The sequence below is a fragment of the Cydia fagiglandana genome, chromosome 5 (genome assembly GCF_963556715.1).
Source record: "Cydia fagiglandana chromosome 5, ilCydFagi1.1, whole genome shotgun sequence".
NCBI classification, from domain to species: domain Eukaryota; kingdom Metazoa; phylum Arthropoda; class Insecta; order Lepidoptera; family Tortricidae; genus Cydia; species Cydia fagiglandana.
Genome location: NC_085936.1, coordinates 8295965 through 8322632, shown reverse-complemented (window position 1 = coordinate 8322632; position 26668 = coordinate 8295965). Strand labels below are relative to the sequence as shown.

Here is a 26668-nt window from a genome sequence, read left to right as displayed (position 1 = left end):
TGGTGTCCCCATACAAAAAAACTTGTAATACGCTCTAAACAACCGGCCAACGGTGTGTCGTTGGCGGCACGCGGCACCACATAATTATACAAAGAACAGAAGTAAAAACCATACAGCGGAAACACAAGAAAAAACATTAAATCTCAATATCTGCCTAGTTTTCTTTACAAAAAGTATTGATATCCCACCAAAAACATAAATGTAAAAAAGGAGAGCCAAGTTCAATACAAAAATTATGCTTGGCTGTGGGGCTCGCCGCAAAAAGAATGGAGATCTAAATGAGTGCCACTGCCAAGTTCTATGCAAAATCCAAATATGTATTTATAGGAACAAAATAACATTATAAACAAGTATTAAACTCTATTTCTTTGCTTTATTGGATACCTATAACAATTGCTGTTATTTAAAAAAATGTGAGATCTTAAAGTAGGTTAGATTTGGCTTGGCCAGGTTTTATCAGAATTACAATATATATAAAATGATTGATGTAATGAAAACTGGCCAAGTCAAATCTAACCTACTTTAAGATCTCACATTTTTTTAAATAACAGCAATTGTTATAGGTATCCAATAAAGCAAAGAAATAGAGTTTAATACTTGTTTATAATGTTATTTTGTTCCTATAAATACATATTTGGATTTTGCATAGAACTTGGCAGTGGCACTCATTTAGATCTCCATTCTTTTTGCGGCGAGCCCCACAGCCAAGCATAATTTTTGTATTGAACTTGGCTCTCCTTTTTTACATTTATGTTTTTGGTGGGATATAAATTACAATACCTATCACAAAGATAAAAAAAATACTTTATAATTTCTTTATACGTAGGAATTTGAATTTTATTTGTGTCTAAGTTAAACCAATATTGCGGTCCCAGATGCCACAAATAAATGAGTGAAGACAATGTTGGAAATCTGTTAACCCAATGCAAAACAAAGTTTTGGGGTAAAGCTGACTAGCTTTACCCTAATAGTACATTATTGTCGAGGCTCGGAAGTAGCTACTTGCAGGCTGAGGATTCGTTTTAAACGGACGACCTTGGGAGTCCGTTTAATTGAATCCGAAGCCAGCAAGTAGCCTTCCAGCCGAGTCATATATAGTGCTTTTCTCAAAAATGATGCAAGAAATATAAATATCATAGAAATATTTTACAAAACCAACGTTCTTACGTATATATTTTCACAGAAAAAAGTCCTTGCCGCCTTTTTATTTTTTAATAAAAAAATAGAAGTGTATTTTTCTGCCGAAAATACGCCAACCTATTTGAGACAACTAAATAGTCGCGGTACTAATCATCTGTTTGGCTGTTTAATGGGCCTGTGCCTTCATTTAATATGGCCATATCAAATTTTAAAAAGTTTGGAACTCGAGAAATAATGGAATTTGTATGCAACATTGCAGTCCCAAAAGCGAGACTGCAATGTTTTTAACTTTTTAATTTTTGAGTGACCATAAACTACGCGCTTCGCGACCTATTTTTTAGACGGCAAAGTCGACCTTGCCGTCCATTTTTGAGAAAAACTTATTTATTGATCGACTGATCTATAAATAGGTACAAACTAGATATACCTATAGGTACACAGTGGATGAGAAAGTCTATTGTTATTTAATGTTGTTATTTTTATTTTATTTTAGTTTAGTATTGTTGATAATCTGCGCACTAAAACTTGCTTTCAACTGCCGTATTCGAATTTCAAGATATTCACAAGAGACGACACGTACTGGATCCATTCTAGACACGTTATAGTTTAGATATCAACTAGATCTCTTTTGCAGCGCAATTCGGACAACCATTGTAACTTTTACGTTGGATAGAGTAAGATATCTATTAGATGTGAATTGGATCTCTAAGTCATATCCTGTGGAAATCGTTCAAGAGTATCTCCAGAATCGCGCAAATGTCAAAATTGACAGGTTAGATCTTAAACATATCGTTATCGTATCTTGGTGATGTCTAAACGATATTATTAGATATTTATTTCAAAATCCGAATCGGGCCCCAAGACGATGTATCAGACAATAATAAAGTAAAAGTTGCTCTATAATTGCGCAACACCTAAACTTTGAGCGGTCCGAAAATAACTTAGATACTCGTAACACACACACACACACACACACACATACACGATCACAGTTGTTCTTCTGGATTCTAGGTAAAGTAAAGGTAAAGATAGGTACAAGGAAATACCCACTTCGAGTTTTCAGCATATAACATACATAACATAATATATTTTTAATGTAAGCAAGGCATCTCTTTTAAGTATATTGAATAAAAGCTTCGTTCTTCTCACAAACGTTTTAATTTCAATAGATAAAAAAACTACCTATGTACCTATTTGAAAGGATGACGTGAGAAAATAATGTTACCCAGTAAATTTTGGCATGGCATACACACTATAATAACACAATAATAACATAAAAAGGGCAGACACACAAGTGTCTGCCCTTTTTATGTTATTATTTTTTTATTATGTTATATATTTTTCCATCAAATACAAAAATTTGGTCTTAAATGAAATTCGACATTCAAATAATTGACCTAAATAATAAGGGCATAGTAAAGGCAAAGAATATACATTTCACATTCGTGAGTGAGTAGGTACCTAGGCAGGCGTGTCTCACTCCGCGATTTCATCGCTTTGCTACAGGTAGCTAAAAGTACATCCGTTCGGCCCCAATTTTGGGGAAAGCCATAAGCCGCGCGTGGCGCTGTCGCCACCTAGCGGCCATATCTGTGCTGATCGTAACAGACGCGTTTTGTTAGAGAGTGAGTCTTCTGTACTTAGTACTATTATTTATTCTGTGACCTAGGCGTTACGTTTACCAGAATTTTAATTATATTATTTTGTTAATAAAATTATTGTTACCTTTTGATATTACGGACCCGACACCAGACATAAATAAGTAATGTCATGATTAATTACAATATGGTAGTTGGAATGATGGAATGACAGAATGACGAATGACAAAAAGATTGGGGAAAAATAATTATGTTATTAAATAAGTATCAAGTTGACAATCAATCAAAATCACTAGCAATATTCATTAATCTTGTCTCACCGAAGTTATTAAGACAAACAGTACAGTATATTACTTATTAAATCAGATGTCGATACCTCTACTCGACTGAACATGTACTCAGCGCCTGATGAAAAAGGGGAGCAAAGTACCCATTCGAACGCATAATTAATGATAGCTGAACATTTCCCAGCGTTATACGAAACGTAGCTGCATTAACTTGCAAAAACTTTAACTTGGTAGACTACATACTACTTACACTACATTGAAAGTACCTACATGTTTAAATCCAAATAGGAAAAAAAAGAAAATTAAACGTTCTTATTTTTTAAACCCACGCAAGTTTTCCAACAAGTCCTACGTTTTTCAAATGCTTTTGAAGTTTGGCGCAAAGTTTTAAGCATAAATTTTACTAGAAACTTTAAAATATTGTATGTTCTCAGTAACTCTTTTACAAAATACTTAAGTAAGTAGGTAGGTATGAAAATGATAGTCATACCATTATAGTAAAATTATTCAGACTTACAACTTAATGAAATATTTAGGTAATTACTATCATTATAAAATTCTTTGAAACATTGTACCAACTCACTGAGACACTACGTTGGACAGAATGATTACAAAAATTAAATAATGATTTCAATGAAATACTTACGCTAAATAAGTTAAAGCCACATGCCCAAAAATGACGGTCCTTCAGTTAGTTACTCGAACATCTGAAATAACATTACAGTTATGAATAATATGGGTAATTTCTCAGTATATACCTACCTGTTTATATTATACACAGTGGCAAATAATACAATACAAATTCGTTATCACATGTTCAGTCTTATTAATGTATTTGTATCGTGAAAACCTTTTTCTTCGCTTGTCAGCTGTGGTCATTATTACCTGATATTTCAGTTGTTTGACTTTCCGACTGCGAGAGATTTTATTCCTCAAGAGCGATTATTCATTTTACTTAATCAGGACGTCTTCTTTCTGTGAATTTTATTACACGCTCCGTTAACGATTGTCTGTGTGCCCTGCGATCCTCAGTAAAGACCAAGTGGGCTCTTTTAAAAGAACAAAGCCGATTCAAACAACTGACTTCAGGATTAATTTGTTCACTATGATATCTAAATATGTTTGGTGAGTTTCTTAGATACACTGTTAAAACATGCGCGAGGAAAAGTTTTCAATACATACACATGGTTAAGTTTAAGTGATAATTACTTATTAAAATATGATATTTTTTCAGTTGTGTGCATTTATTGGTCACATGTGTTATGGCACAAGCTAATAAAAAACCGAATATCGTATTTATAATGGCGGATGACTTGGTAAGTTTTTTATATTATAGTTCTTATGTTACTAATGTTTTTATCGTGAAAAAGTTATATAGTAGGTATATAATTACATATTGTATGTAAGTAATTAGGTTTGCGTAAATGCGTCTACAAATAAAGTAATGTATTTATTTGGAACAGTTAAAAAACTTCACAAAACATATTATAAACACAATTATTTTATTATATGCCTAAACAATATATTATTATTGTAAAGGAAGATTCAAATGATATTTTAATTTATTAAGCTGTTCATAAAAATGTACTTATATTAAAATATTCACTTAAGGTTAGAGCCTAATTTTATAACCTGTTAGCGAGGCTCGAAAAAGTCTCTTTTGTATCTATCAGAGTTTATTATTATCTACAAAATTGTATCACTCATTTTACGTAATTGTAAATATCATTTAAGCTAAAATTATTAGGGCTAAATATATTTTGCAAGGCCGTTATTAAAATGAGTGAATTTACTTTAAGATATTTGATCAGATGATTTGTAAAATTTAATGATGTCAGTTTATATTTCAGTTAAACTAATTATTTTTAGCGATTTGTTATATTATTACTTACATAAAAAAATTGTATTAGTTCTTCATAAGAACTAAAGTATAAGTACTTACATCAAAACTGTATTACACATTCATTTGTTCAGACATTGAATAATATTACTATCTGTAAGGATTATTGTACCGTTTGTGCCCAAATAAACATTAAAACATTATATTAAAGGGTTGGGATGACGTCAGTTTCCACGGGTCCGATCAAATAATGACCCCTAACATCGACGTGCTCGCCTACCAGGGCACCATCCTTCAGCAATACTATTCGGACACGCAGGGCACGGCCGCCAGGAGCGCCCTTTTCACAGGAATATACCCTATGAGACTCGGTAAATACTTTTTTACTATCAGCAAAATGTGTTTACGAGCTTTTTCCCAACAGGCTTTAACATTTTATTGAAAATGTGTCATGGAGAGCCTGTTTTCAAGGTTTTTACTGTAGGTTACGACGTTTGAAATCACAATATTTTACTTAGAAATATTTAACACAAACCTAAATGGATCAAAAAACGTAGTATGAAAAGGTATTAGGACAAATTCATAACTACAAACAATTTCATTGCAAATCACTCATTAAAAAGTAAGTATTTATACAGCTTTTGGTTTCCACTTCACTAATTTTATTGTACATTACCCATATATATTATTAAAATATCAATAACCACATTTGTGTTGTAAAATTAACATAGTGTTGCATATTTTATTATTCCTAGCTTTATTTCTTGTAAATATCAATCAGTAACACAGAAAATCATTATTAGGGCCTGTCTGACTCAATTCAAATAGTCAATAATACAACACTAACTGAGTTATTGCAGTAAACGTGTAACAACTTTCAGGCAATTTTTATAACAAAACTTCCGTGAGACATTGACATATTGAATATATTAACCTCCTGAGACCCAGAAGCAATTATTTTATTCTTGAAATTTGAACCCTTAGTTACAAAATAAAAGTTTAAAATCGATTTTGGAATTCGTACAAAAAATTGTACGCAAGGACTTAGGAGGTTAAACCGCGTCACTCACATTTATAATGTCGATGATTGCTCGACATGTTTCGCTCCATAATGAGGAGCATTTTCAAATAGCGCACGCGTTGTATATTTAACTTACAGGCACACAAAGCGATTCCATACTAGCAACAGAAGACCGAGGTATCCCAGTATCGGAGAGGCTGCTACCCGAGTACCTGCGGGAACTAGGCTACGACACGCACTTGGTTGGCAAATGGCACGTCGGCAAATCCCGGGAACACTATCTGCCTACTTACAGGGGATTTGATACTTTCTACGGCTTCCTCGACGGCTCCGTGGATTACTATACGTACAACTTGGTCGAGGTATGACTAGTTGACTACTGGTCGGCTTAAGATTAATTAGACATAGATTAACCTAGTTAGTCTGTGCGGAAAGAAAAGAGTCGTGGAATGTATGAGGCCCAATACATTCCACGACTCTTCTCTTTACGAACAGACTCTAATTAGGCGATGGTACTTTATGCAAATTGTATAGAAAGTAGCATGCTTTTATGTGTACCTATGTAATTATAAACAAGTATTTTCTAAACCATATAAAAATCAAAATAAATAGGTATAACAGTGACATTATAGTACCTTCTCCTTCATTATCTGTTAAGTCGATTAAACATTACTGATATCAAAATCAATTACTTATAATAGGTATTTTCATTTAGGCTTTGCCGTAAAATTATTTAAACACTGATGAATAACGAACATTATCATAATTACTACAGTAAACCAAACTCGAATATTAATTTTCTCAAACATGCAATGAAATATTGATGTTATGTTCCTTATAATAGGCTGCGAAGTATGACGTTTCAGGTGCGGCTAGGACAAAAGGTATTTAATGGAATTTCATACAAATCTTGCAGGCCTAGGCCGGCAAAGTCCTCTTTTTTAATTTTCATTTCACAGATATTTGTGACACAGCATCGTGGCATTCATCCATAAAAAAAAACTAGGGGCAGTATTGGCTTTATGGTTCGTAATGACACTGCCACTACGCCTATAAAAAAAAACAAAAAACAATGTTTGCTATAATTTGCAGTTTTATTTGTATAAAATCAACATGAACTTAATAAATAATACATTATTAACCAAATTTTATAATTTTGAATTATAAATTTAACTACACAAATAAAAACATTTAAAATATTTCATCTAAACGTTAGCGGTAAAAAGGTCTACTCAAACAAGCGTAGTTATTTTTTTTAAATTTTTATGGAGGTAAAGTTGAAAATTTTTCATTCTGTTTTATTGGATTTATGGTGCGTTGTTGATTTTTTTACTTTAATACGAGTTCCGACGAAATAATGAAATTAATTGTAATCGTAGGTGTTGGAATTGGCAGCGTAAGCAGAATTGATTTTAAATAACTTGCTGCCTCTGCCGCCAAGTCAAAGACGAAGTATGTATATGGTTGCTTATGGCAATTTTATTATTTAAGAAACTAAGAAAAATGGCTTACAGTTTATTAGAAACAGTTTTGTGGCATATTTTAAATGAATGTAACTACAAATTCGTCAACACTGTGGAAATTATACTTATTTACTCCATGCATAAAGCAACGATGTATGTGTAACATGATATCAATATGAAATACTATGTAAACTTATGTGACGAAAACGACAGTCAGACGGATACAAGGCGAAAAAATCAAAGATACATGAAAATATACGGGTAGTAAAAATACACGACTCGTGTAAAACATACGCGTGATAATGATATAGGTACGTGTTGGTTATATTTTGGGTGTAGTTTACTTTTAGTTTTTTCTATAAATAAAACTTGGGTTTCGTGGATTTTTTATTTTATTTATTTCATTGCATGTTTGAGAAAAGCACTATACATACCTCAGCGGGAAATGGGATTGCCCGCGCTCAGACCTATCCGGCCTCGCTTCGCTCGGCCGTCTATATGTCTTCGGCCGGCAACCCCTTTTGTCCCGGCCTCTGTAGTAATGTACTATTGTTCATTACATATTCTTCATTCATATTCTTGTGGTCTCGGTTACAATAACCATTGTAACCGAGACCACAGGTACGATACATTCATATTAAGAGTAAAAGCGAGTTAATTATACCTTTTACGTACCTAGCTTAAAATATTTATTTTCCCGCTCCAGGTTTTTACTGTTTTATTTAAGGTCTAGAAAATTGTCTAACAAGAATCTCCAAGTATAAAATCGTTTATTTTTACAGAATTGTAACGGCACATCATTCTTTGGTCTCAATTTTTATGAAAACCTGGCGCCCGTGGAGGATCTAAGTGGACATCTTACGGAAATACTCACTGACAGAGCTGTTAAATGTAAGTGGTGTTCCCGACAAATCCTTTGAGTCCGCACTCTAGGCATACTGAGGAATAACCTGCCATATAAGCAAAGCTGGAAATACTCCGTAAACGGTTTCGGTTTCTAGTTTTGTAGAAAGTTTTATTTCTTTAATTTAATATCTGTATTATTCTGTGTAAAAAAATTTAGTTTTTGCAATTGAACCTTGTCTAAAATGGCCCTACAAAGTGCCCCATTTTTATTACGTTATTATTTTCTTATAATATATTTGAATAAAAATTGATTTCCTCATCTATTCAATAAGCCTGTCAATGATTGCTATGATGCAACGACCTCTGGGATTGTAATTGATCGAAAGCCTACACGTCAGTAGAATTAATAAATAAATGAATGAATGCCTCTTGAGATATTAATTAAGAGATCTGTGAAGTCAGCGTAAAAACGGATATGTTTTTTTTAATTCGCTTCACAAGTTAAAATTTATAACAAAATCTCAAAGAGTTAAGAAAATGAGGCATAAAAAATATATGGAAATACATATTAAAAATACAAGATCTCTAAGTTACAAAATTTAAGGTGTTTTAACATCAAAAAAATGATACGATTCCGTGCGATATACATTTATAAACGCAATATTTCGCCGTCAAAATAGTAATTTTCACGTTTTCGATATATCGAGACGGCTTCAACATAAGCGTGACGTCACGATAAAATTTAGTAACATGCGTTTAGTACGTAAAGTACAATGATCAGACTTTGACTGTAATTTCTGACTTTTACTCGTATATTGCTTCAATGCGATGGGTCCCGTACCCGTATAGACGTTTGATTCTCAGGAAAACCAGATTGGAATCTAAATCTAACGTCTATGTTTTAACATATTCCAGTGATAAGAAACCACAACACATCGAAGCCATTGTACCTCCACGTATCGCACGCGGCTCCACACACCGGCGGAGGCTTGGTGTCCCTGCAGCCACCTGTCAACACCTTGGCTGAAAACAGCCATATAGCGCACACAGCTAGGCGCATGTATGCCGGTATGCATTTTTATTACTGTATTCTCCTAACTGAACGACAAACGCATAAGATTGTCATAATACACGACCTTAACCCATGCGTTTCTATTGTCGATGTCGTGTGTGATAGTAGCTTAACTTATACGTATTCGTATAAGCTAATATGTGATGAAAAACAGATAGCAGATTTATATAAATGTGTACAACAATTTGGACATTTACAGGTCTTGTCGCAAGCTTGGACAAGAGCGTTGGACATATAATTGCAGCTTTAGCAGAGAGGGAAATGTTAAAAAATACGGTCATAGTTTTCGTATCTGATAACGGAGCAGGTGCAACTGAAAATTTTGGATGCAACTTGCCGCTGCGAGGAGAGAAAAGTACTCCGTGGGAAGGCGCTGTTAGATCTGTGGCTCTCATATGGCACGCTTCAGTGACCCCTAACCGAAATGATCAGATATTCCACGTTACTGATTGGTTGCCCACTTTGCTGTCAGCCGCAGGTGGCGATATACCCAAAAATATTGACGGAATCGACCAATTGCCTACAATTGTAAAGGGCGAAGTATCTAAACGGGACAGCGTACTAATAACAATTGACGATCTTAATGGTTGGGCTGCGTTCAGAGAAGGTGACTATAAAATAATCGTGGGGAATGTAAGCAAAGAGAAGAGTAAATATCAAGGCAAAGAGCTCAAGGCAGTGCGACATGGCCCGTTTCCGTACGAAAATGTGCTACTGGCATCGGAAGCATGCTTAGTATTTAAAGAAACACTGGATCTGCGTTTAAACATAGACTCAGTCTACGAGATGCGCAATAACAGTAAACTGGTAGAGACTGTTAATGATATACCAGACGAGGCAGTTTGTTTTCCAACATTAGGTGAATTGACGCAATATTTATTTAACTTACTTTGAATACCTTTACTCTCAACCGATATAAAACACCGATTTTTTTACTTTTACAGCAAAAGGCTGCCTATTTAAAGTGTCTGAAGATCCTACTGAGGCTTTTGATCTGTGGCATGCAAAAATGGATATAGTTAGACGCATGAGTTTACGACTAAGAGGTCTCTGGACAGAAATGAATCCAAGGCGACTACCCAAAGCGGATCCTAGAGCTAATCCGTCAAATCAGAACTACGTGTGGTTCTCTTGGGTACCTAATGAAGAAAAAATCGATGCACCACGAAAACCCGTCCCACCTTTTCCTTTACAGGTGTCAAGAGATGAACTGCAGTACGTTGTCGACATCAATTTAAATTCTTTCAAAGATAAAATCCACGAGTACATTAAAAACATGGGAGCATCATTTGTTACGAGCGTCGGTGGCTTGTTTAATTTTTAGTTTATTTTGTAATATTTGTGTTCTTATAGTCGGCGTAACGTAGAAACCAAAAACCAACCAACAAGGTAAGTATCAGTTAAACCGTCTTAGCTTCATAATACCTAAGGATCAATTCATAAAATAACTGATTCTTACGTTGCGCTTACGTTACGTTAACTAAATACAAATTAGCTGTAGAGCTTAAATATTCACTTTATAAAAAATTGGTTTAAAAAAATATTTATATTTTTTTTAATCATAAACATAATTAATAACAAACTTAGAATAAAATGTAACCTCAGGCTTTATTTGTATTTAGGTAGGTATGCAGTGTCAAGGAGCTAAATAAGTAATGTTTTTATAGTTGTAACTTTTGTATCTATTTGAATATTTTGTCCGAATATAACTAAGTCCGACAGCTGCTAGGTTATAAGTTATTATGTTAATAATAAAATATATTAAATTATTATAAGTTTTAATTGCTCGACTAAAGGTACCCATTCGGATTCAGAACGACACCAGCATTACTGGAGCAATATGCAGCGTGACATTACTGCTAACTGCATTACTGCCTAAATCCGGGCAGCACTATCGATTTTGTTATTTTTTGTATGGTAATACAGCCACAGCTATGAACTGAATGGAACTTTGGTAGAATATTTATTTTTCCTAGTCGACTCAAATCAAATTGCAGATTTAACTAAGTCAAAAAAAACACAAAACAAATGTAAATGATGTGGTTTTATCTTACAGTTTATTTCGTTGCATGAATGATAGACGAAGAAAGTTATTGTAGTGGAGATTGCCAGTTTGATTATTCCGTGACTGGTAGCAATTCAACATGTCTAGACTTAAGATTATATTGGTATTGGTAAATAAATACAGTAGGTATTATATAGGTAGGTATATCATGACGTATGCTATCTAAATCGTTGCAGTATTATCTTGGTCTAACTCTAAAGCTTACTAAGTAAATATGGTAAATAACGACTAGATTTGGTAACTAACTAATACGTTATCTTCCACTAGAAAACCGCTGTGCAAATTACTTGCATAAAATGACAACAGAATTTGCACAACAAACTTTTAAACCCCTAAATATAACAAAGTACAGTCACCTGCAATAGTATGTTACTCTTCGAAGGCTGCAAAAATATGTGACATTATAGCTCTACAAATATGATCGTGTCAGATGTGTGTGCATATTATTGTTGGTGACTGTACAAGTATTTTTCTATTTATAATGTTGGTTATCTCTTTAATTAAGAGTCAAGAGGAGCTCGCGTCACAGTAGACAGGCGTGATATTCCAAGCGCTTAGAAAAGTCGCGTCAAACCCCCGGGTGATTAATATCTATTAACACACATTTTGTCGGCTATGTCAGGACGCCTCTGTCTCTTTTAAGGGGCCCACAGATTATCAGTTCGTCGGACGATATCAGCCTGGGGCTTGTGCACATATCACGCGAGCTCGATAGGGGGTGGGGGGTCACGAAAAAATCACGATAGATCACGTTGGAGGAGGGGGGGTATAAGGAAACCTCACGTGTATTTTTCTACAGTGAACGAAACCATGAAAAAAACACCTACCACATGTTTTCTCGGTTTCGTTAAACATAAATCTTCACTCTGCACTTCAAAATAGCGAGTCCATTTAACGAAAATAGAAAAATAAACAAGATTTTCTATATACAATACAATTTTTTTTTTAATTAGGTCGAATAAAAAAAATTCAAAAAATACACGTGAGGTTGTGTGGGGGGAGGGGGTAACCAAAAATCTCACCAAATATCACCAGGAGGGAGGGGGGGTCAAAAAGTAGCCGAAAATACCTCGCGTGATTTGTGCACGACCCCCTGTCAGTTAATCGCAAAAGGTGACAGTTCCGAACAACTGGCAGGCTAATATCGTCCGACGGACTGTCTGTGGGTCCCTTTAAGACACTTTTAATATATGTACTTCTCTCTTTAATAAAAATAGGTGTGGGTTTGTTAAGTGACAGCCTAAGCATGAATACCTGAGTACCTATACCTAATGGTAGAATAAATATAAATAATTTTATGAAGGAATTTTTAAAGTCGAATATTGCAATGGAATCATAACTAGCAAATTACAGGCCCTTTTGACTGAGTCTTGAACTCGCTTGAACAAAGGCAAAGAGCAATAACACGGGATGGCGGGTCGACCGCGCCGAAATAACGAATTTTATGAACCGATGAAGTCTTTTGTCACCGCCTCGTCGGCCGCCCTTTGATCAGTGCGTGCAGCAAATGGGGAAATTGGTCAGCTTTTCGGGTTCACCTAACCGTCCGGACACACGTTATCACGGTGAAAATTAACTTGCGAATTGCTATTTTTTATTGCTTTAATTTGAGATGTGCAATTTAATTGGAGTAAATGGTTTTGCAACTGAAAATAGTTGATTGAGTTTATTGTTTTCTAACAATTACTAAAAAAGGTTTTTTTTTGTTGTAACTGGATATCATATTTTCATACTTATTGCCGATTAGTCAAAATCACAAAAATACCTACTTTAAAATCGCACTGCCTGCTCGTGCTGTTTCTAAGCAAAAAGCATCCTGTAACAAAAAAAAAAGAAAATTGATTAAAGCCTAATGCATCAAAATCGGCTCAGTAGTAGTTTCAACGCTACGAGATGAAGCACACGACATACATGGTAGGTACTTAGCTATCCACTCACCCATACGTACTTACCTACATTATTACTTACCTACATAAAATAATAACCATAATCCTTTTTCGCTCACAGCTCAAGTGGCCGCCTATTCGTTTTCGTCGTAACTTTCATATTCTGTCTCTCCTATATTCTATTTCTTCCAGCGTTGTCTGGAAGAGATCGCTTTTTGGCGATAAGACCGCCCGTTGTCTGCCTCTACATTTTAATCTATTGTTCTTTTCGTTTCTATATTTTACTGAGGTGTGCCAATAAAGAGTATTATATCTAATTATCTATGTATCTATCTATCTATCTATCCTTTTTTATTAAATTAAACAGTTGTTTAGGTAATCAAAATCATCTAAATGAAATCCCTAAAAATGAAGGATTGATTGACTACCTACCTGCTTAGATGTGAAGTATTTTCGAATAGGACATAGTTTACTTAAACTCACAAAACTCGTTGTTCTGCTTAGGACAAACAGTTAGAGAAATTTAACCACTCCAATCTACTTATATATTTCTCTCTGTAAGTATATTTACGGACAGAAGATATTATATCAAAAGCTTTATGACCACGAAGAAAACATTATGGCACAAAACAAAACTGGAGTGACGCATCATGAATAATACATCCGATGCTACCGTTCCAATTGGTCTCGTATAATTGGAATGAAATCCATGACCCTACAAAAAGCAACACCTAGGTACACATTGTGAAATGTACGATTTTCATTTTATTTGTGAGTTTTGGATTATAATGGATTAAAATTCGAGTAATCGAGTTAAAACTGAAATATTTTAGAGATCCTTACTTCTACCACGAGCTTATCACTGAATTGACACTAACATGTTCCCTATCGTCTGCGTAACTTACTTTCTATACATCTTGCTCGCACTAATATGCGAGTACTAGCGAGATGCATAGAAAGTACGTTACGCACACGCTAGGGAATATGTCAGTGTCATAAGCAGTGGCGTGCAGTGCATACAAAAAAAGGTAGGCACTAGGGTAGGCAGTCCATACAAAATGACCAAAAAAAAAGTTGCCGATTTTTATAGTTTGCGTTACATTCCTTCAAGAATGACTCTTCTAGAGCCCGATTTAAGTCTTATCTCCACTGCACGCCACTGGTCATAAGGCTACCTATTAGTTTAAATTCGATAAGGTTTATCATTAAAGTTCCTGAGTTATGGATGTTTTCTATATCATTTAAGTATTTGTTCACATCGTTGTCTTGTTATACCTGCATATACAAAATTATCATTGTTATATATATTCGTTGTCCAGTAACCACACGACTAGATTGATTTGGGTTCGAGTTCTAGTCCCATATTTTTTTTATTATTATATTTAATAAAATTAAAATTGACTTGAAATACACTGTTTATAACTAACCACTACTTAAATAATAGCATGTATAACTTGTGTATTGTGTGACGGTTTCTTAAATGTGAGTAAAAGAAAATATTCTTATTACTTTTTTACCATTTCTAACAAGAATGTATGTAGGAGGTAATATTAAAATTATTTGGATACGATAAAAGCCTTAATATATTTTCCTCATCCGAGCAAGCCACTAATGATCACAAGGAACCCTAAAATATTAAATTCCTGCAAGGTTTCATTTCCTGTGGTATTAGTTATTTATTGTAAACCAGCCATTCTTTCCATTTCTGAATTATTCGCTTAATTTCTATCTTCATTAAGAATGCATCAAAGAGCGGATTTTTTAGAGATCTGACTTTTTAATTTTTATATCGGTTTTTGAAATAGCCTTTGAAAGCAGCTGATTAGTCATATCTACTGTGTATTGTTATAGAAGAAGTAACCCGATTTTAGTCCGTAGCCAAAATATCTAGTGATCCAAAAGACTTAAAGAGAGAAAAAGACAAGAAAGAGAGCCTTTTCCATTTAATTAGAAAAATAGGCTTTTAGCCTTTTAGGCGTCAAGAGATGAGGCTAGCCCTAAAAAAAGAGCTAACCGGGCTCGAGTCTTATGGATCACTAAAAATATCAATCAACCCTACAAGTTTTTAAATATATAAATCTGTATTTACTTTCTTATTGCGTCGGCCAGCCATTGTAAAAAAAGTGACAACTTTTTTAAACAGCCAGTTTTTTTTATACTACCTACTTAAAGTAAAGTGCGCAATAAAGGATTGCTAAACGTTTTAAATCGACTTAGGTACTTATTGCCAGCATAAATCTTGGATCCCGACGACTAGAGTCTAATCTAACGCCGAACGAGTAATATATATCAGCTTCTGTTCAGGCCGATTTGTATTGCATTCTTGCAAAGCTGGCTTGTGGGAATAGTGATCTGCGAAAAATTGCTCTTCTTTCAAAACTTTCTATAACGTTGTTTTGCTTTCATTTTGTTTTTGTTAGGCATTAGGATGGAAACAGCTGAATAACTTCAATTGGCGTCTTATTTCTTTTGTATTACCTACGGTATTTCTCGAATTAATAAGTACTCAAAAAATCTACTCATTATGTATATTTACTGGGTAATGAGTAAGGACATATGTAGGTACTAATACTAACTAATCAACATTGAAAAGCTGGATAAAACATAATTTAATTAAATGAGGCTTGTAAAGTTTTATATACAAAGAGGTTAGTTATTTATAAAACATTGTCACGCTTTTTTGTGCTAACTGCAAATGATAAATAAGTTAATTACAAACTCCAGCAAGTTGAAAATAACATTCTAATTAGATGATGTCTTCACGCCATTATCTCGATAGCAAAATTGTGTCCCTTGAACGGATCGTAATTTAGTTTGGCTCTAGTGTTAAGCCAGTGTCACGTCTCCGCCATTATCCTAACAAGATGGTTCTAATCTCAGCCTCCGCTGGAGCGATGTCCTTGAAGCCACATATTTGTCTATAAGCAGGGGGCGTTCCGATGGCATCACGAGTTGGATGCTCAGCCAAACCAATATACAGGATCGGCTAAGTTTAAATGAAGTTTCATGAATAGGACGTGTTGCCATGTACGAGTATGTCCATTTCATTAGCTCGACGCAGTTTCAATAACGCATAGTTACAGTCCTATTTGTTACAGGCATTAATTTACATATCTGCAAGGTACAAAGCGGGCCCCAAAAGTGTGATAATCCAAGGCTAGATTAACCTATATTACCAACGAGCAGGCAGTTTAAGCAGGACGTTTCAAATTTGAAAGTCGAATGTGAGCCGCTTATATGCAGAGACAGATGTCGTTGTAGACTATCTACGAACTGCGAGCTGAGTGGACTAAAATATGATTGCGCTTAACGTGGTCAAAGTCTAGTCTTTCGTGTAAATTTAGTTACTTTTGTTCTCGTGAATTCAACTCGCCACGTGTAACCTTCAACTCAAGTTCCTTGTATCTCCAGTCAGTGGCACGCATTCTGGCGCCTCGCCAGCGGCCGGGTACTAACAACTTTATTATGCATTACTCGGTGTCCTGTGATCCTAAATAAGCAACAGTTCTCTTGCCAAGTTACGGCTTTACATTTTCATTAGATGATGCCTTAGCCACTAGGTACCGCCACGTGCTGACGATTAACACGGCGCCGTTGTCATAGAATATACATGAACGTTACTGTTACCTGGGGTCGTTTCTCAAAAAGTTGGCACCGCCACCTGTAAATAGGTTTATGTTAGAACTTTATTTCGTTATGTACTATTTTTATATATAAAAAATTAATACATATTTAGAGAGACTTTTTACACAGAGGCCTAATACTTTGAAAAAGATTTAATAAATATTGATTACAAAAAAAAATTATTGTAACTACGTTTATCCGTTAACCTGCCGTGTCCCAACGCGAGGTACTGATGTTCCGAGCTATGAAAACCACACAAGATACTAACTTAATTTAACGGCATTACCGTATTTTATTAACATATATCCTTAACTTTTAAAGTATTACTATTGCATAACAATATTATAATTATATTTTAAGTTATTCGGCTTCAAAGTTTGTCCAAGGCAATTCTTAACAGTCACCTGTCGCGTCACGTTCACGACGATTGTATAACCCCCACCGCACCTTTCCCGTCTCACTCCGCACGAGCTGAAGCCGACACTTATCAGCTATCACCTGGTAGGACGAAGACGTGGTTATTGTGCTTCGCAAATAAAACACAAACGACAAAGTATCGGAAATTGGAGTTTGTAATGGGTAAGTACTCTTTATCCTGGAGTCGATATCTTGCTAATTATGTAACCTATCGCATTACTATCAAGATATGTAACGTAAACAATAGTTTAGTTTTATATGCCTAAGTATGGAGTTCATCAAGCTAATACATTTTGTGTATTCGCGATATAACTGCCATTTTCCCCATCACCTGCATATCGTCCACCTGGCTAAAACTGCCAGGTGGATGAGATTTTGCGGCAGGTTAATGTCACTGATACCACAACTGGACGTAGTTTAGCGTAAAAGATCCATCCTCTAAAATTTGTCATTTAAATGAATGACTTTTCCCTTTGACAGAAAGTTCAAATTTTACTAACAGATTTTTGTGGATTGGATCTTTTACCCTAAACTACGTCCAACTAATACTCGTAACTATATAATTATATAGCGGTTATATCGCTTTTGTGTGTTAATTTAGGAATAAAAACTATCCTGTCTGTTAAAGCTGCATATTATTGAAATTTTTGTACTTTTGTCTTAAGTCTCGTTAACCTGTCCAAAAAAGTCAGGTGAATGATGCAATGGCAGGTGAACGAAGCGTCATTCACCTGCCATATGACAGGTGATCGATAATTATTTAAAATCCACGTTACATATGCTCAAACTAGATTTGTGACGTCCCACGGGAAAAGGTACCTTATGAGGGTTTTTAGTTTTAGACATATATTAAAATGTTTTGTAAAAAGTATAAGTATATGCAGATTAGTCCCGTTCTTGTCAAAACCCAGTTCTGATGATGGAATCTATGAAGAATCGAGGGAACTCCTCAAATCTTAAAGGCAAACATATAGTGATTTTTGTGTTTTTATTTACAAATCAAGCATATACATTCACAAAAGTGACATTGGATGAAGTGGAACTGCTGATGAAGCTCAGAACGAAACTCTTCAACGACGCATAGTTCACGTTTGGCGATTTGTCCTCTTCGTTATGTTTGTTAAGCAAGATAAGTTTATAAGCTGCATTTTTGTCAATCTCGAGTTCTGATGATGGGATCCATGAGGAATCGAGGGAACTCCTCAAATCTTAAAGGCATACATATAGTGATTTTTGTGTTTTTATTTACAAATCAAGCATATACATTCACAAAAGTGACATTGGATGAAGTGGAACTGCTGATGAAGATCAGAACGGAACTCTTCAACGACGCATAGTTCACGTTTGGCGATTTGTCCTCTTCGTTATGTTTGTTAAGTTAAGTTAAGTGTTTGATAAGTTTATAAGCTGCATTTTTGTCAATCTCGAGTTCTGATGATGGGATCCATGAGGAATCGAGGGAACTCCTCAAATCTTAAAGGCATGCGTATAGTGACTTTTGGATTTTCATTAGAAAATCAATCATTTTCATTAAAAACTGTCGCATTTGATGAAGTGGAACTGCTGATGATGATTAGAACAGAACTCTTTCAACACGTTTGGCGATTTAGATTTTGACTTGGATTGGGACTGGGGCTGGGACCCGGACCCAGACTCGGGCCCGGACTCGGACCCGGACTGTGACTCGGACCCGGACCTAGACTCAAACCCGGAGTCAGACCTGGACCTGGATCCCGGCTCTTATCTAAACCTGAACCCGGACCTAACCTGACCTGACCTTGCACCAAACCTGAGTTCCACTAGGTATTGCGAGGGTTCAACATCAGCTCTATCTTGGGTACTGCGCTCCCAAGTGCTCATCAAGACGTGTCGAATGACCAAAACAGCATGTGTCTATGTTGCATCAAACCTGAGTTCCAGTAGGTACTGCGAGGGTTCAGCATCAGCTCTATCTTGGGTACCGCTTTCCCAAGTGCTCATCAAGACGTGTCGAATGACCAAAACAGCGTGTGTCTATGTTGCACCAAACCTGAGTTCCACTAGGTACTGCGAGGGTTCAGCATCAGCTCTATCTTAGTAACCACTTTTCCAAGTGTTCATCAAGACGTGTTGGATGACCAAAACAGCGTGTGTCTATGTTGCAGCAAACCTGAGTTCCACTAGGTACTGTGAGGGTTCATCATCAAGCTCTATCTTGGGTACTGCTTTCCCAAGTGCTCATCAAGACGTGTCGAATTACCAAAACAGCATGTGTCTATGTTGCATCAAACCTGAGTTCCAGTAGGTACTGCGAGGGTTCATCATCAGCTCTATCTTGGGTATTGCTTTCCCAAGTCCTCATCAAGACGTGTCGAATGACCAAAACAGCGTGTGTCTATGTTGCACCAAACTTGAGTTCCACTAGGTACTGCGAGGGTTCAGCATCAGCTTTATCTTAGTAACCACTTTTCCAAGTGTTCATCACGACGTGTTGGATGACCAAAACAGCGTGTGTCTATGTTGCACCAAACCTGAGTTCCACCAGGTGCTGCGAGGGTTCAGCATCAGCTCTATCTTGGGTACTGCTCTCCCAAGTCCTCATCAAGACGTATCGAATGACCAAAACAGCGTGTGTCTATGTTGCACCAAACCTGAGTTCCACTAGGAACTGCGAGGGTTCAGCATCAGCTCTATCTTGGGTACTGCTCTCCCAAGTCTTCATCAAGACGTGTCGAATGACCAAAACAGCGTGTGTCTATGTTGCACCAAACCTGAGTTCCATTAGGTACTGCGAGGGTTCAGCATCAGCTCTATCTTGGGTACTGCCCTCCCAAGTCCTTATCAAGACGTGTCGACTGACCAAAACAGCGTGTGTCTATGTTGCATCAAACCTGAGTTCCAGTAGGTACTGCGAGGGCTCAGCATCAGCTCTATCTTGGGTACTGCACTTCCAAGTGCTCATCAAGACGTGTTGGATGACCAAAACAGCGTGTGTCTATGTTGCACCAAACCTGAGTTCCACTAGGTACTGCCAGGGTGAATAGACAGCAAGATTGAATGTTTACTTATTCACAGAAACTTGTTGTTAAATTGGGAATCGAATCGAAGGTGAGGTGGGTCAGAATCCAAAATTTTAATATCGTGGTGGACAATAAGTTCCCTTTTTATTGAAGATGACACATTTTTCGATTCTTTTTAGAAGGCATTGAAATGATGTGGTGGACAGGTGGATGACACTCATTACAGGTGAATGATGACAAGAAACCAGGTTAACGGCAACAGACACAGGTTAATGACGCCTCTCGATAACCTGTCAATATTTTCATTGGAATTTGTACTTATTTCTCGATAACCTGCTTCTACTATCGATAACCTGGAGTCAAAATATCTTTCACCTGCCCTTGATATCATTCACCTGAATTTCAAACGCCTATATCTTCTAAACTAATGGAAGGAATTGCTTCCCTTCCACATTTTCTAATAGTTTAAGTTGCCTTTTAACGATCCCAATAAAAAAAAATGCGAAAATGCAAAATTTTTGAAAAACATAAATTTAACCTAGCGGTGCCAACTTTTTGAGAAACGACCTAGGCTTCTTTGATGAATATATTCCGAGCTTTATATCTAAACCTCTGAATTACACCGAGTTAATTATTATTAAAAGGGTCAAAATGTGCATGTGAGTAATCTGTAGCCACCGTTTACGACCAGGGAGGGATTTAAGCGTATTTGCATCCTTCGTGGTAAAAAAGTGGTGTCTCTCGTTAAGGTATCTGGGATAAAAAGGTTACTTTTCTTCTTATTTAAGCGCTTTGAAGATATTTTCCAAAGAGAAAACTAAGTTTTGTTTAGGAATTAGACACCAAAGACTACCTGGAATTTTATACACAAATTTCATGAAAGTCACGATTTTCTGTTTGAATGCAGCACGTCTTAACGCTTGTATAAAATTGCTTCGAAAATATTTACAGGTGTGTATTATGGAAGTTATTTAGATGTAATTTTGCGATTTTCAAGCTGTCACTAGGAGCCAGCAGCGAGAAATGCCGCCTCGAGGTGAGATCAATTAAAAGATACAAGCAACCTTGTGGGCGACTCATATGCACACGTAAGGAGAGAGTAGCTTCCGCCCTCGAAAAACCTTTCTTTTTTAAGGCCATTTAACTTTAACTGTAATTAAAACAGAAAAAAACATGTGCGAAACAGTTAAAAAGTGAGTGTAAAGCCCTAAACCACTTAGGTAATATAAAAATATGTTTGTGCTCAATGTATCCAGTAGTACCTATGTGATGAAAATTATATCTGAGTAGATAGGTGCCTATATTCGATAAAATTTATACAAGCGTGCACACGGTTGTAAAATAATGGGGTAACTTAAAGTTGTGTGCGACGTAAAAAGTTACCTACCTCCACCATACCTAATTATAAAGTATATTTATGAAATTCACGAGCCAAGTATTACGATCCGCTGCTACGGGTTGGTACATTCTTCAGAGTTTACGACTTTACAATTCGTGTCTCCGACTTCACGAATGATATTATTTTAATTAACTAAAAGTCGGCGTTTTGTCAGTCGTTGACAATTTGGTTGTAACCAACTTTCATTTAATTGTCTTCTATTTAATTAAACTTGGTTGATGTTCATTGTTCACCTTTAACATTTTGGTTTTATTTCGCAAGTCGTTGTATAAACAAGAAAACTATTAGCAATGTGCCAGAATGTTCGGGGAATATCTAGACTTGTTATGATTTAATTACCAGCACCGCATTGCTTCGCCCGGAGAGTTATTAGAACCTATTTTTATAATAATGTAATAGAGATGTGTTATTGGTACATATTTTATGTAAAACAATTTATAAGGTAAGTCGATTAATCTACTCAACCCATAAGTTACCTACTTCAGTGAAAATGATTGTGATTTCATATTAAAGCGTTGATTACATTTAATCTAGGTGTAAGAAGATAGGTAGTTCATTCTTAACGAAAGCAAGTATCAGCAAATGTCGGTTGCAATTTGTTTTATCAACAGAACTCAAGAGACTACATAAAAACCTAAAATCATCCTTAAAACACACATACTTCACTTCCATACTTTCCATTAATTTAAGATGAATATAAAAATATATATATATAGTAACAGCACCAGTCATGGGACATTTAAGAGGGAATTTGGAGTATTTGTGATATTTCCCTAATACATGTGAATGGTCTACCGCTTAGCGTATTGAAAGATGAAAGTCCTACCCGTCTTTCATGTTTCAGGCGTGTTGTATCAAAGATACTGCAATGAGTTTCCACATACTTAACAAATTAAAACTATGCTATTTTTCTCCAGTCATGGACACCAAAGCTCCAGTAATGGGCCCCCCAGTAATGGACACTGCTCTATCAGTATAAAATATTGAAATAGGTCATCAGATCTGGTCCATGTTATCATAATATTGCATTATCATCCGATTTGGATATTTAATTACGAATACAAAATTTCAACTCAATCGGAAAACGGGAAAGTGGCTCAAACTCGGCTACCAAGATTTGACCCACACTAAAAAACGATATTAATTTATCCGAAGTCCGAGCAATGCCTCCTGGTTGACATATTTCGTAACTACATTTTACTTCTGTATTGTTTAAACATGAAATGATGGCATGGCAAGCATCATTATGTAAATTGTCCCATTATAGGAAGTATGCAGTTTTACAGCTCCTATAATGGGATTGGGCCAAATACCACTATTTTTTTACATCTGTGGAGTCACAACATAGTATGTTGTATACCTTATCTCATGGTAAATTCAATTAACAAAACACATTCTAGTTTTCATCAAGTATTAATTAATTAAAATTTAATAAATTAACTCGCCTCTCTTAGCGAAGTTGTTAAGAATTCGTAGTGGTATTTTTTTTCAGTGACACGACAACTTTTGGGTTGACGCCAATTTCTTAAAAAACAACCAAATTTAATAAAAATTCAAACGGAAACAGCTCTAGGACTCTTATTTATGATAATATACAGGCAGTGTTTATAAACTACTTTTAGACACTTATTTTACAGGATTTGTGGTTTTTTGTCCCATTACTGGTTCCACGCCCATCATAGGGTACACTACTATATTCATCTTTCTTTTTATTAGATTATGTTCAAATTCATTACATTTCCCAGTAAATGATTTACAAAAAAATGAGAGACCGTTTTTCATGGTTACTTAGAGACCCTTATGCCTAACTAACAAAATGCATAAAACAAGATTAGATATTTGTAGTTTCATTTTGCCTATCAACAAACAAATTACAATGTTCATTTCGTGTATTGTCAACTGATTGACGTATCTCAGACTATACGAGTAATCTGAGGCAATTGTGCACTGTGCAATCTGGGAAATGCCTTATCAGATAACCATTAATTATTGGTTATCTTTAAAACAGAGTTAATTAGACTACCGGTGTCTGGGACAAATTAACTTAATTTACGATCAGGATTAATATACCTTTATACCTTTATACCTTTGAAATTAACGGAGTTTAAAAAAACACGGTGTAGTGTAGTTAAAAATGGATATAAGCTGGAATCTTATACTGTTGATAATCTTTATACCTACTCCTTCATATCGAATCTGCTGTTCTAGTTTTGAGCACTGAAGACGAAGTTTTGATACAAAACTAGTTTCTGGATAAAGATTTACTCTTACACAAGACAATGTGTTCATATTACTAATTTATTTTCCTCGGTTATCGCAAACCGCAGCTCGGCGGGCTGTCTAGACGAACTTTGACTTTCGCCCGTTTTAGCATAAAGGGCTTTCATATCTTGACAGAGCGAAACGGGCGGTTGTTATACATTATTCCTGTATAACCCGAGGTAATTAAGAGACTAATGGATGTACATCCCGAAACTTAGTGGAAATAATTTATGACGTCGTAGATGTCTCTACAGATTGTGCTGAACTCAACTGTAAGGTTGGGGTTTGTGGCAGTTTGCCTCCGGCGATCTGTGAGGCAGGTTAGTGGCTACGTTCTAGGAAGTGAAGACAGGGCGGACGGTTATCGTAGCGAGTCTGAATTGACTGGTCGCATGTACCAGTCAATACTTGTATACCTATTATTAGTCATTCGTTACTTAAAATGTAAAACACTTTCGATCGATATAAGTCAGTACTTGTATACCTATTATTAGTCATTCGTTACTTAAAATGTAAAACAATTTCGATCTTATAATTATGATGATGATTAGATAAATTGGTCTTTTATTAGGTATTAATGTTGAGTGCATATTTCGGAATACTAGTTTATTTAGACATATTTCGACAATGACAAACGAATTGCAATGTCAAAAGCTGTCAAAAAATAAAATAAATAGTATATTCCTCCGAGGAGAATGTATATTGACGATGGGCATTGAACAAATACCGGTATTTGTGTGTGGCCTGTAATATGAGCAAAAAATTTAACTGTAGGCTGTACTCCTCATACTGATCAACATTTGTTCAGCGACCTTTGAAAATAACTTGTAGTTTGATTTTTAATACACTTTAAAGGTTATTCAAAGACGCAATGCATTGCGAATTTTGTTATTTTTAAGGCGTGACAAGCAACGTCAATCACAATGATATGGCGTGGCGATGGCGTCCATTGAATATAATATTTATTTTGTATGAAAAATAGGGAGTCTAAATACTTCATAATTTTTAAAAGTTGTTGAACTAAAGTGTCACCGTTTGAGGAGTACAATCTATGTTTTAATTATTTGCTCATGTTACAGGCCACACCCGGTATACTCGTATCTGTCTGTCTGTATCATAGTCATCGGCATTCAATTGCATTATTTTGTTATTGTCAGTTGAACCAGCGCTCCGCATTCACAATAGATCTTCTCATTAGGTACTCTGTTGTTATTCACATTGCATCTAACGCATCCCCTGAAACGAACTAGTAGCGACTATACCGAATAAGGTAGATAACATCTAAATCGTATGGTTTTATTTTTTCAGAAAGACAATCATATAAAATAAGAACAGCATTTGAAACAAATCAACAATTATTTGGTGCTCATTTATTTTCCGGATAATGCAGTCTCCTTTTAAAGGACTTGTTGCATTACATATTAATGTATTTTTAAATTCTTCAACTGATTGGTCCTTTTTTTGCAGCGACCGCGTAATAGCGCGTGATGTTGATTTTTTGGTAGATAAGTAGAATGAACTCCATTTTATAAACAATATGAAAAAATTTTGCTTTATTCCCATCCCGTAGCTTCATGATAACGAGGTGGATCATACGCATAATCACAGAAAGGTCAGGTCTGTAGACAAAACAATAAAATTTTACGGTCAGAGTACATATTCATCAGATTTTTTTAAAATAAGTCTCGAGTACTGAAAAAAGAATCCCGTATTATGTAAGCTAAGTGTGCAATGAAAACTTAGCTTTTGGTTCTCTTAACTTTGCTCTGGCTACAGGAAAGATGCGAACGAGTGAACGAGTTACAATAAAATGTGTATGACTCAGGTGAAGCATCCAAAGATAAAGATAAAAAAAGATAAAAAATAGTTTATTCAAGTAGGCATATTACAATGCGCTTATGAACGTCAAATAAACCTTTACCGGCTCGAACCGTACACCTCTGCCCCGAGAAGATTTAAATCCCCCTTCAATTGGAAAATAAGCTATCCTGTGCTCTGTTATGAGAGGCAATCACGGTTTCTACAAGCATTTGTAGCATGTCATTAGCGTCAGACTCCGGTGTCAAAATTCACGGTAGCGAAGTTGAATTCTTTGGAACAATAATTTATTAAGTATGTACATTTTGACTAATTTGTTCACGAATGGCAAAATTATTTTAAGTAATCATAGATTCATATCCACATTTGTGGTTTAAATAACTATTTCAGTTATTTCATCCTGTAAATACTGTTGCTCATTTTCTGTCGCATTTTTTTGCCTCTTTTACGTTATCACTGTGTTTTTATTTGGTTTTAAATTGCATTTTCTGTCATGCTACCATCACGTCATGTCATGGGCGTGATTTAAAAAGTCGAATACCCGGTCAAGTTTTACAAAATATTACTTTACTTTTTATTTATAAGTGAGAATATTTTCATAAACAAACTTACCTACTTGTAGGTAGACGGTAGTTACTTTTATGCAAAGAGATATACGCGAACTTTAATCCCCTATGTCGCTTGATTAATCTTCGACTACGAAGAACTTTGATAGTTCGTTCAAAGTTTTTTATTTGTCTATTGCGACACCAACAGTAACTTAAAAATATCGCTTGAGTTTGAACTTATCGCATCGCAACTTTATTTAGTCCTGGAGCCCGATTATTATTTTAATATCTTATTTTGAAACTGTTATCGATTGGTCCAGTAATGTCACTTTCGACAGCTGACAGGTCAAATTCATAACAGTTTCAGAACCAATAATTAAAAT

The 26668-nt window shown here is 35.5% G+C and overlaps 1 protein-coding gene across 1 annotated transcript; it reads left to right on the top strand.

The window, feature by feature from the left end:
• Nucleotides 1–4326: 4326 nt before the first annotated feature.
• Nucleotides 4327–10691, top strand: LOC134664679 (arylsulfatase B-like). The gene is made up of 7 exons (XM_063521425.1): nt 4327–4341; nt 5071–5236; nt 6025–6248; nt 8132–8240; nt 9111–9263; nt 9467–10126; nt 10212–10691. The coding sequence occupies exons 1-7, from the start codon at nt 4327–4329 to the stop codon at nt 10589–10591; spliced, it is 1707 nt and encodes a 568-aa protein (XP_063377495.1). The 3' UTR covers nt 10592–10691.
• Nucleotides 10692–26668: the final 15977 nt, after the last annotated feature.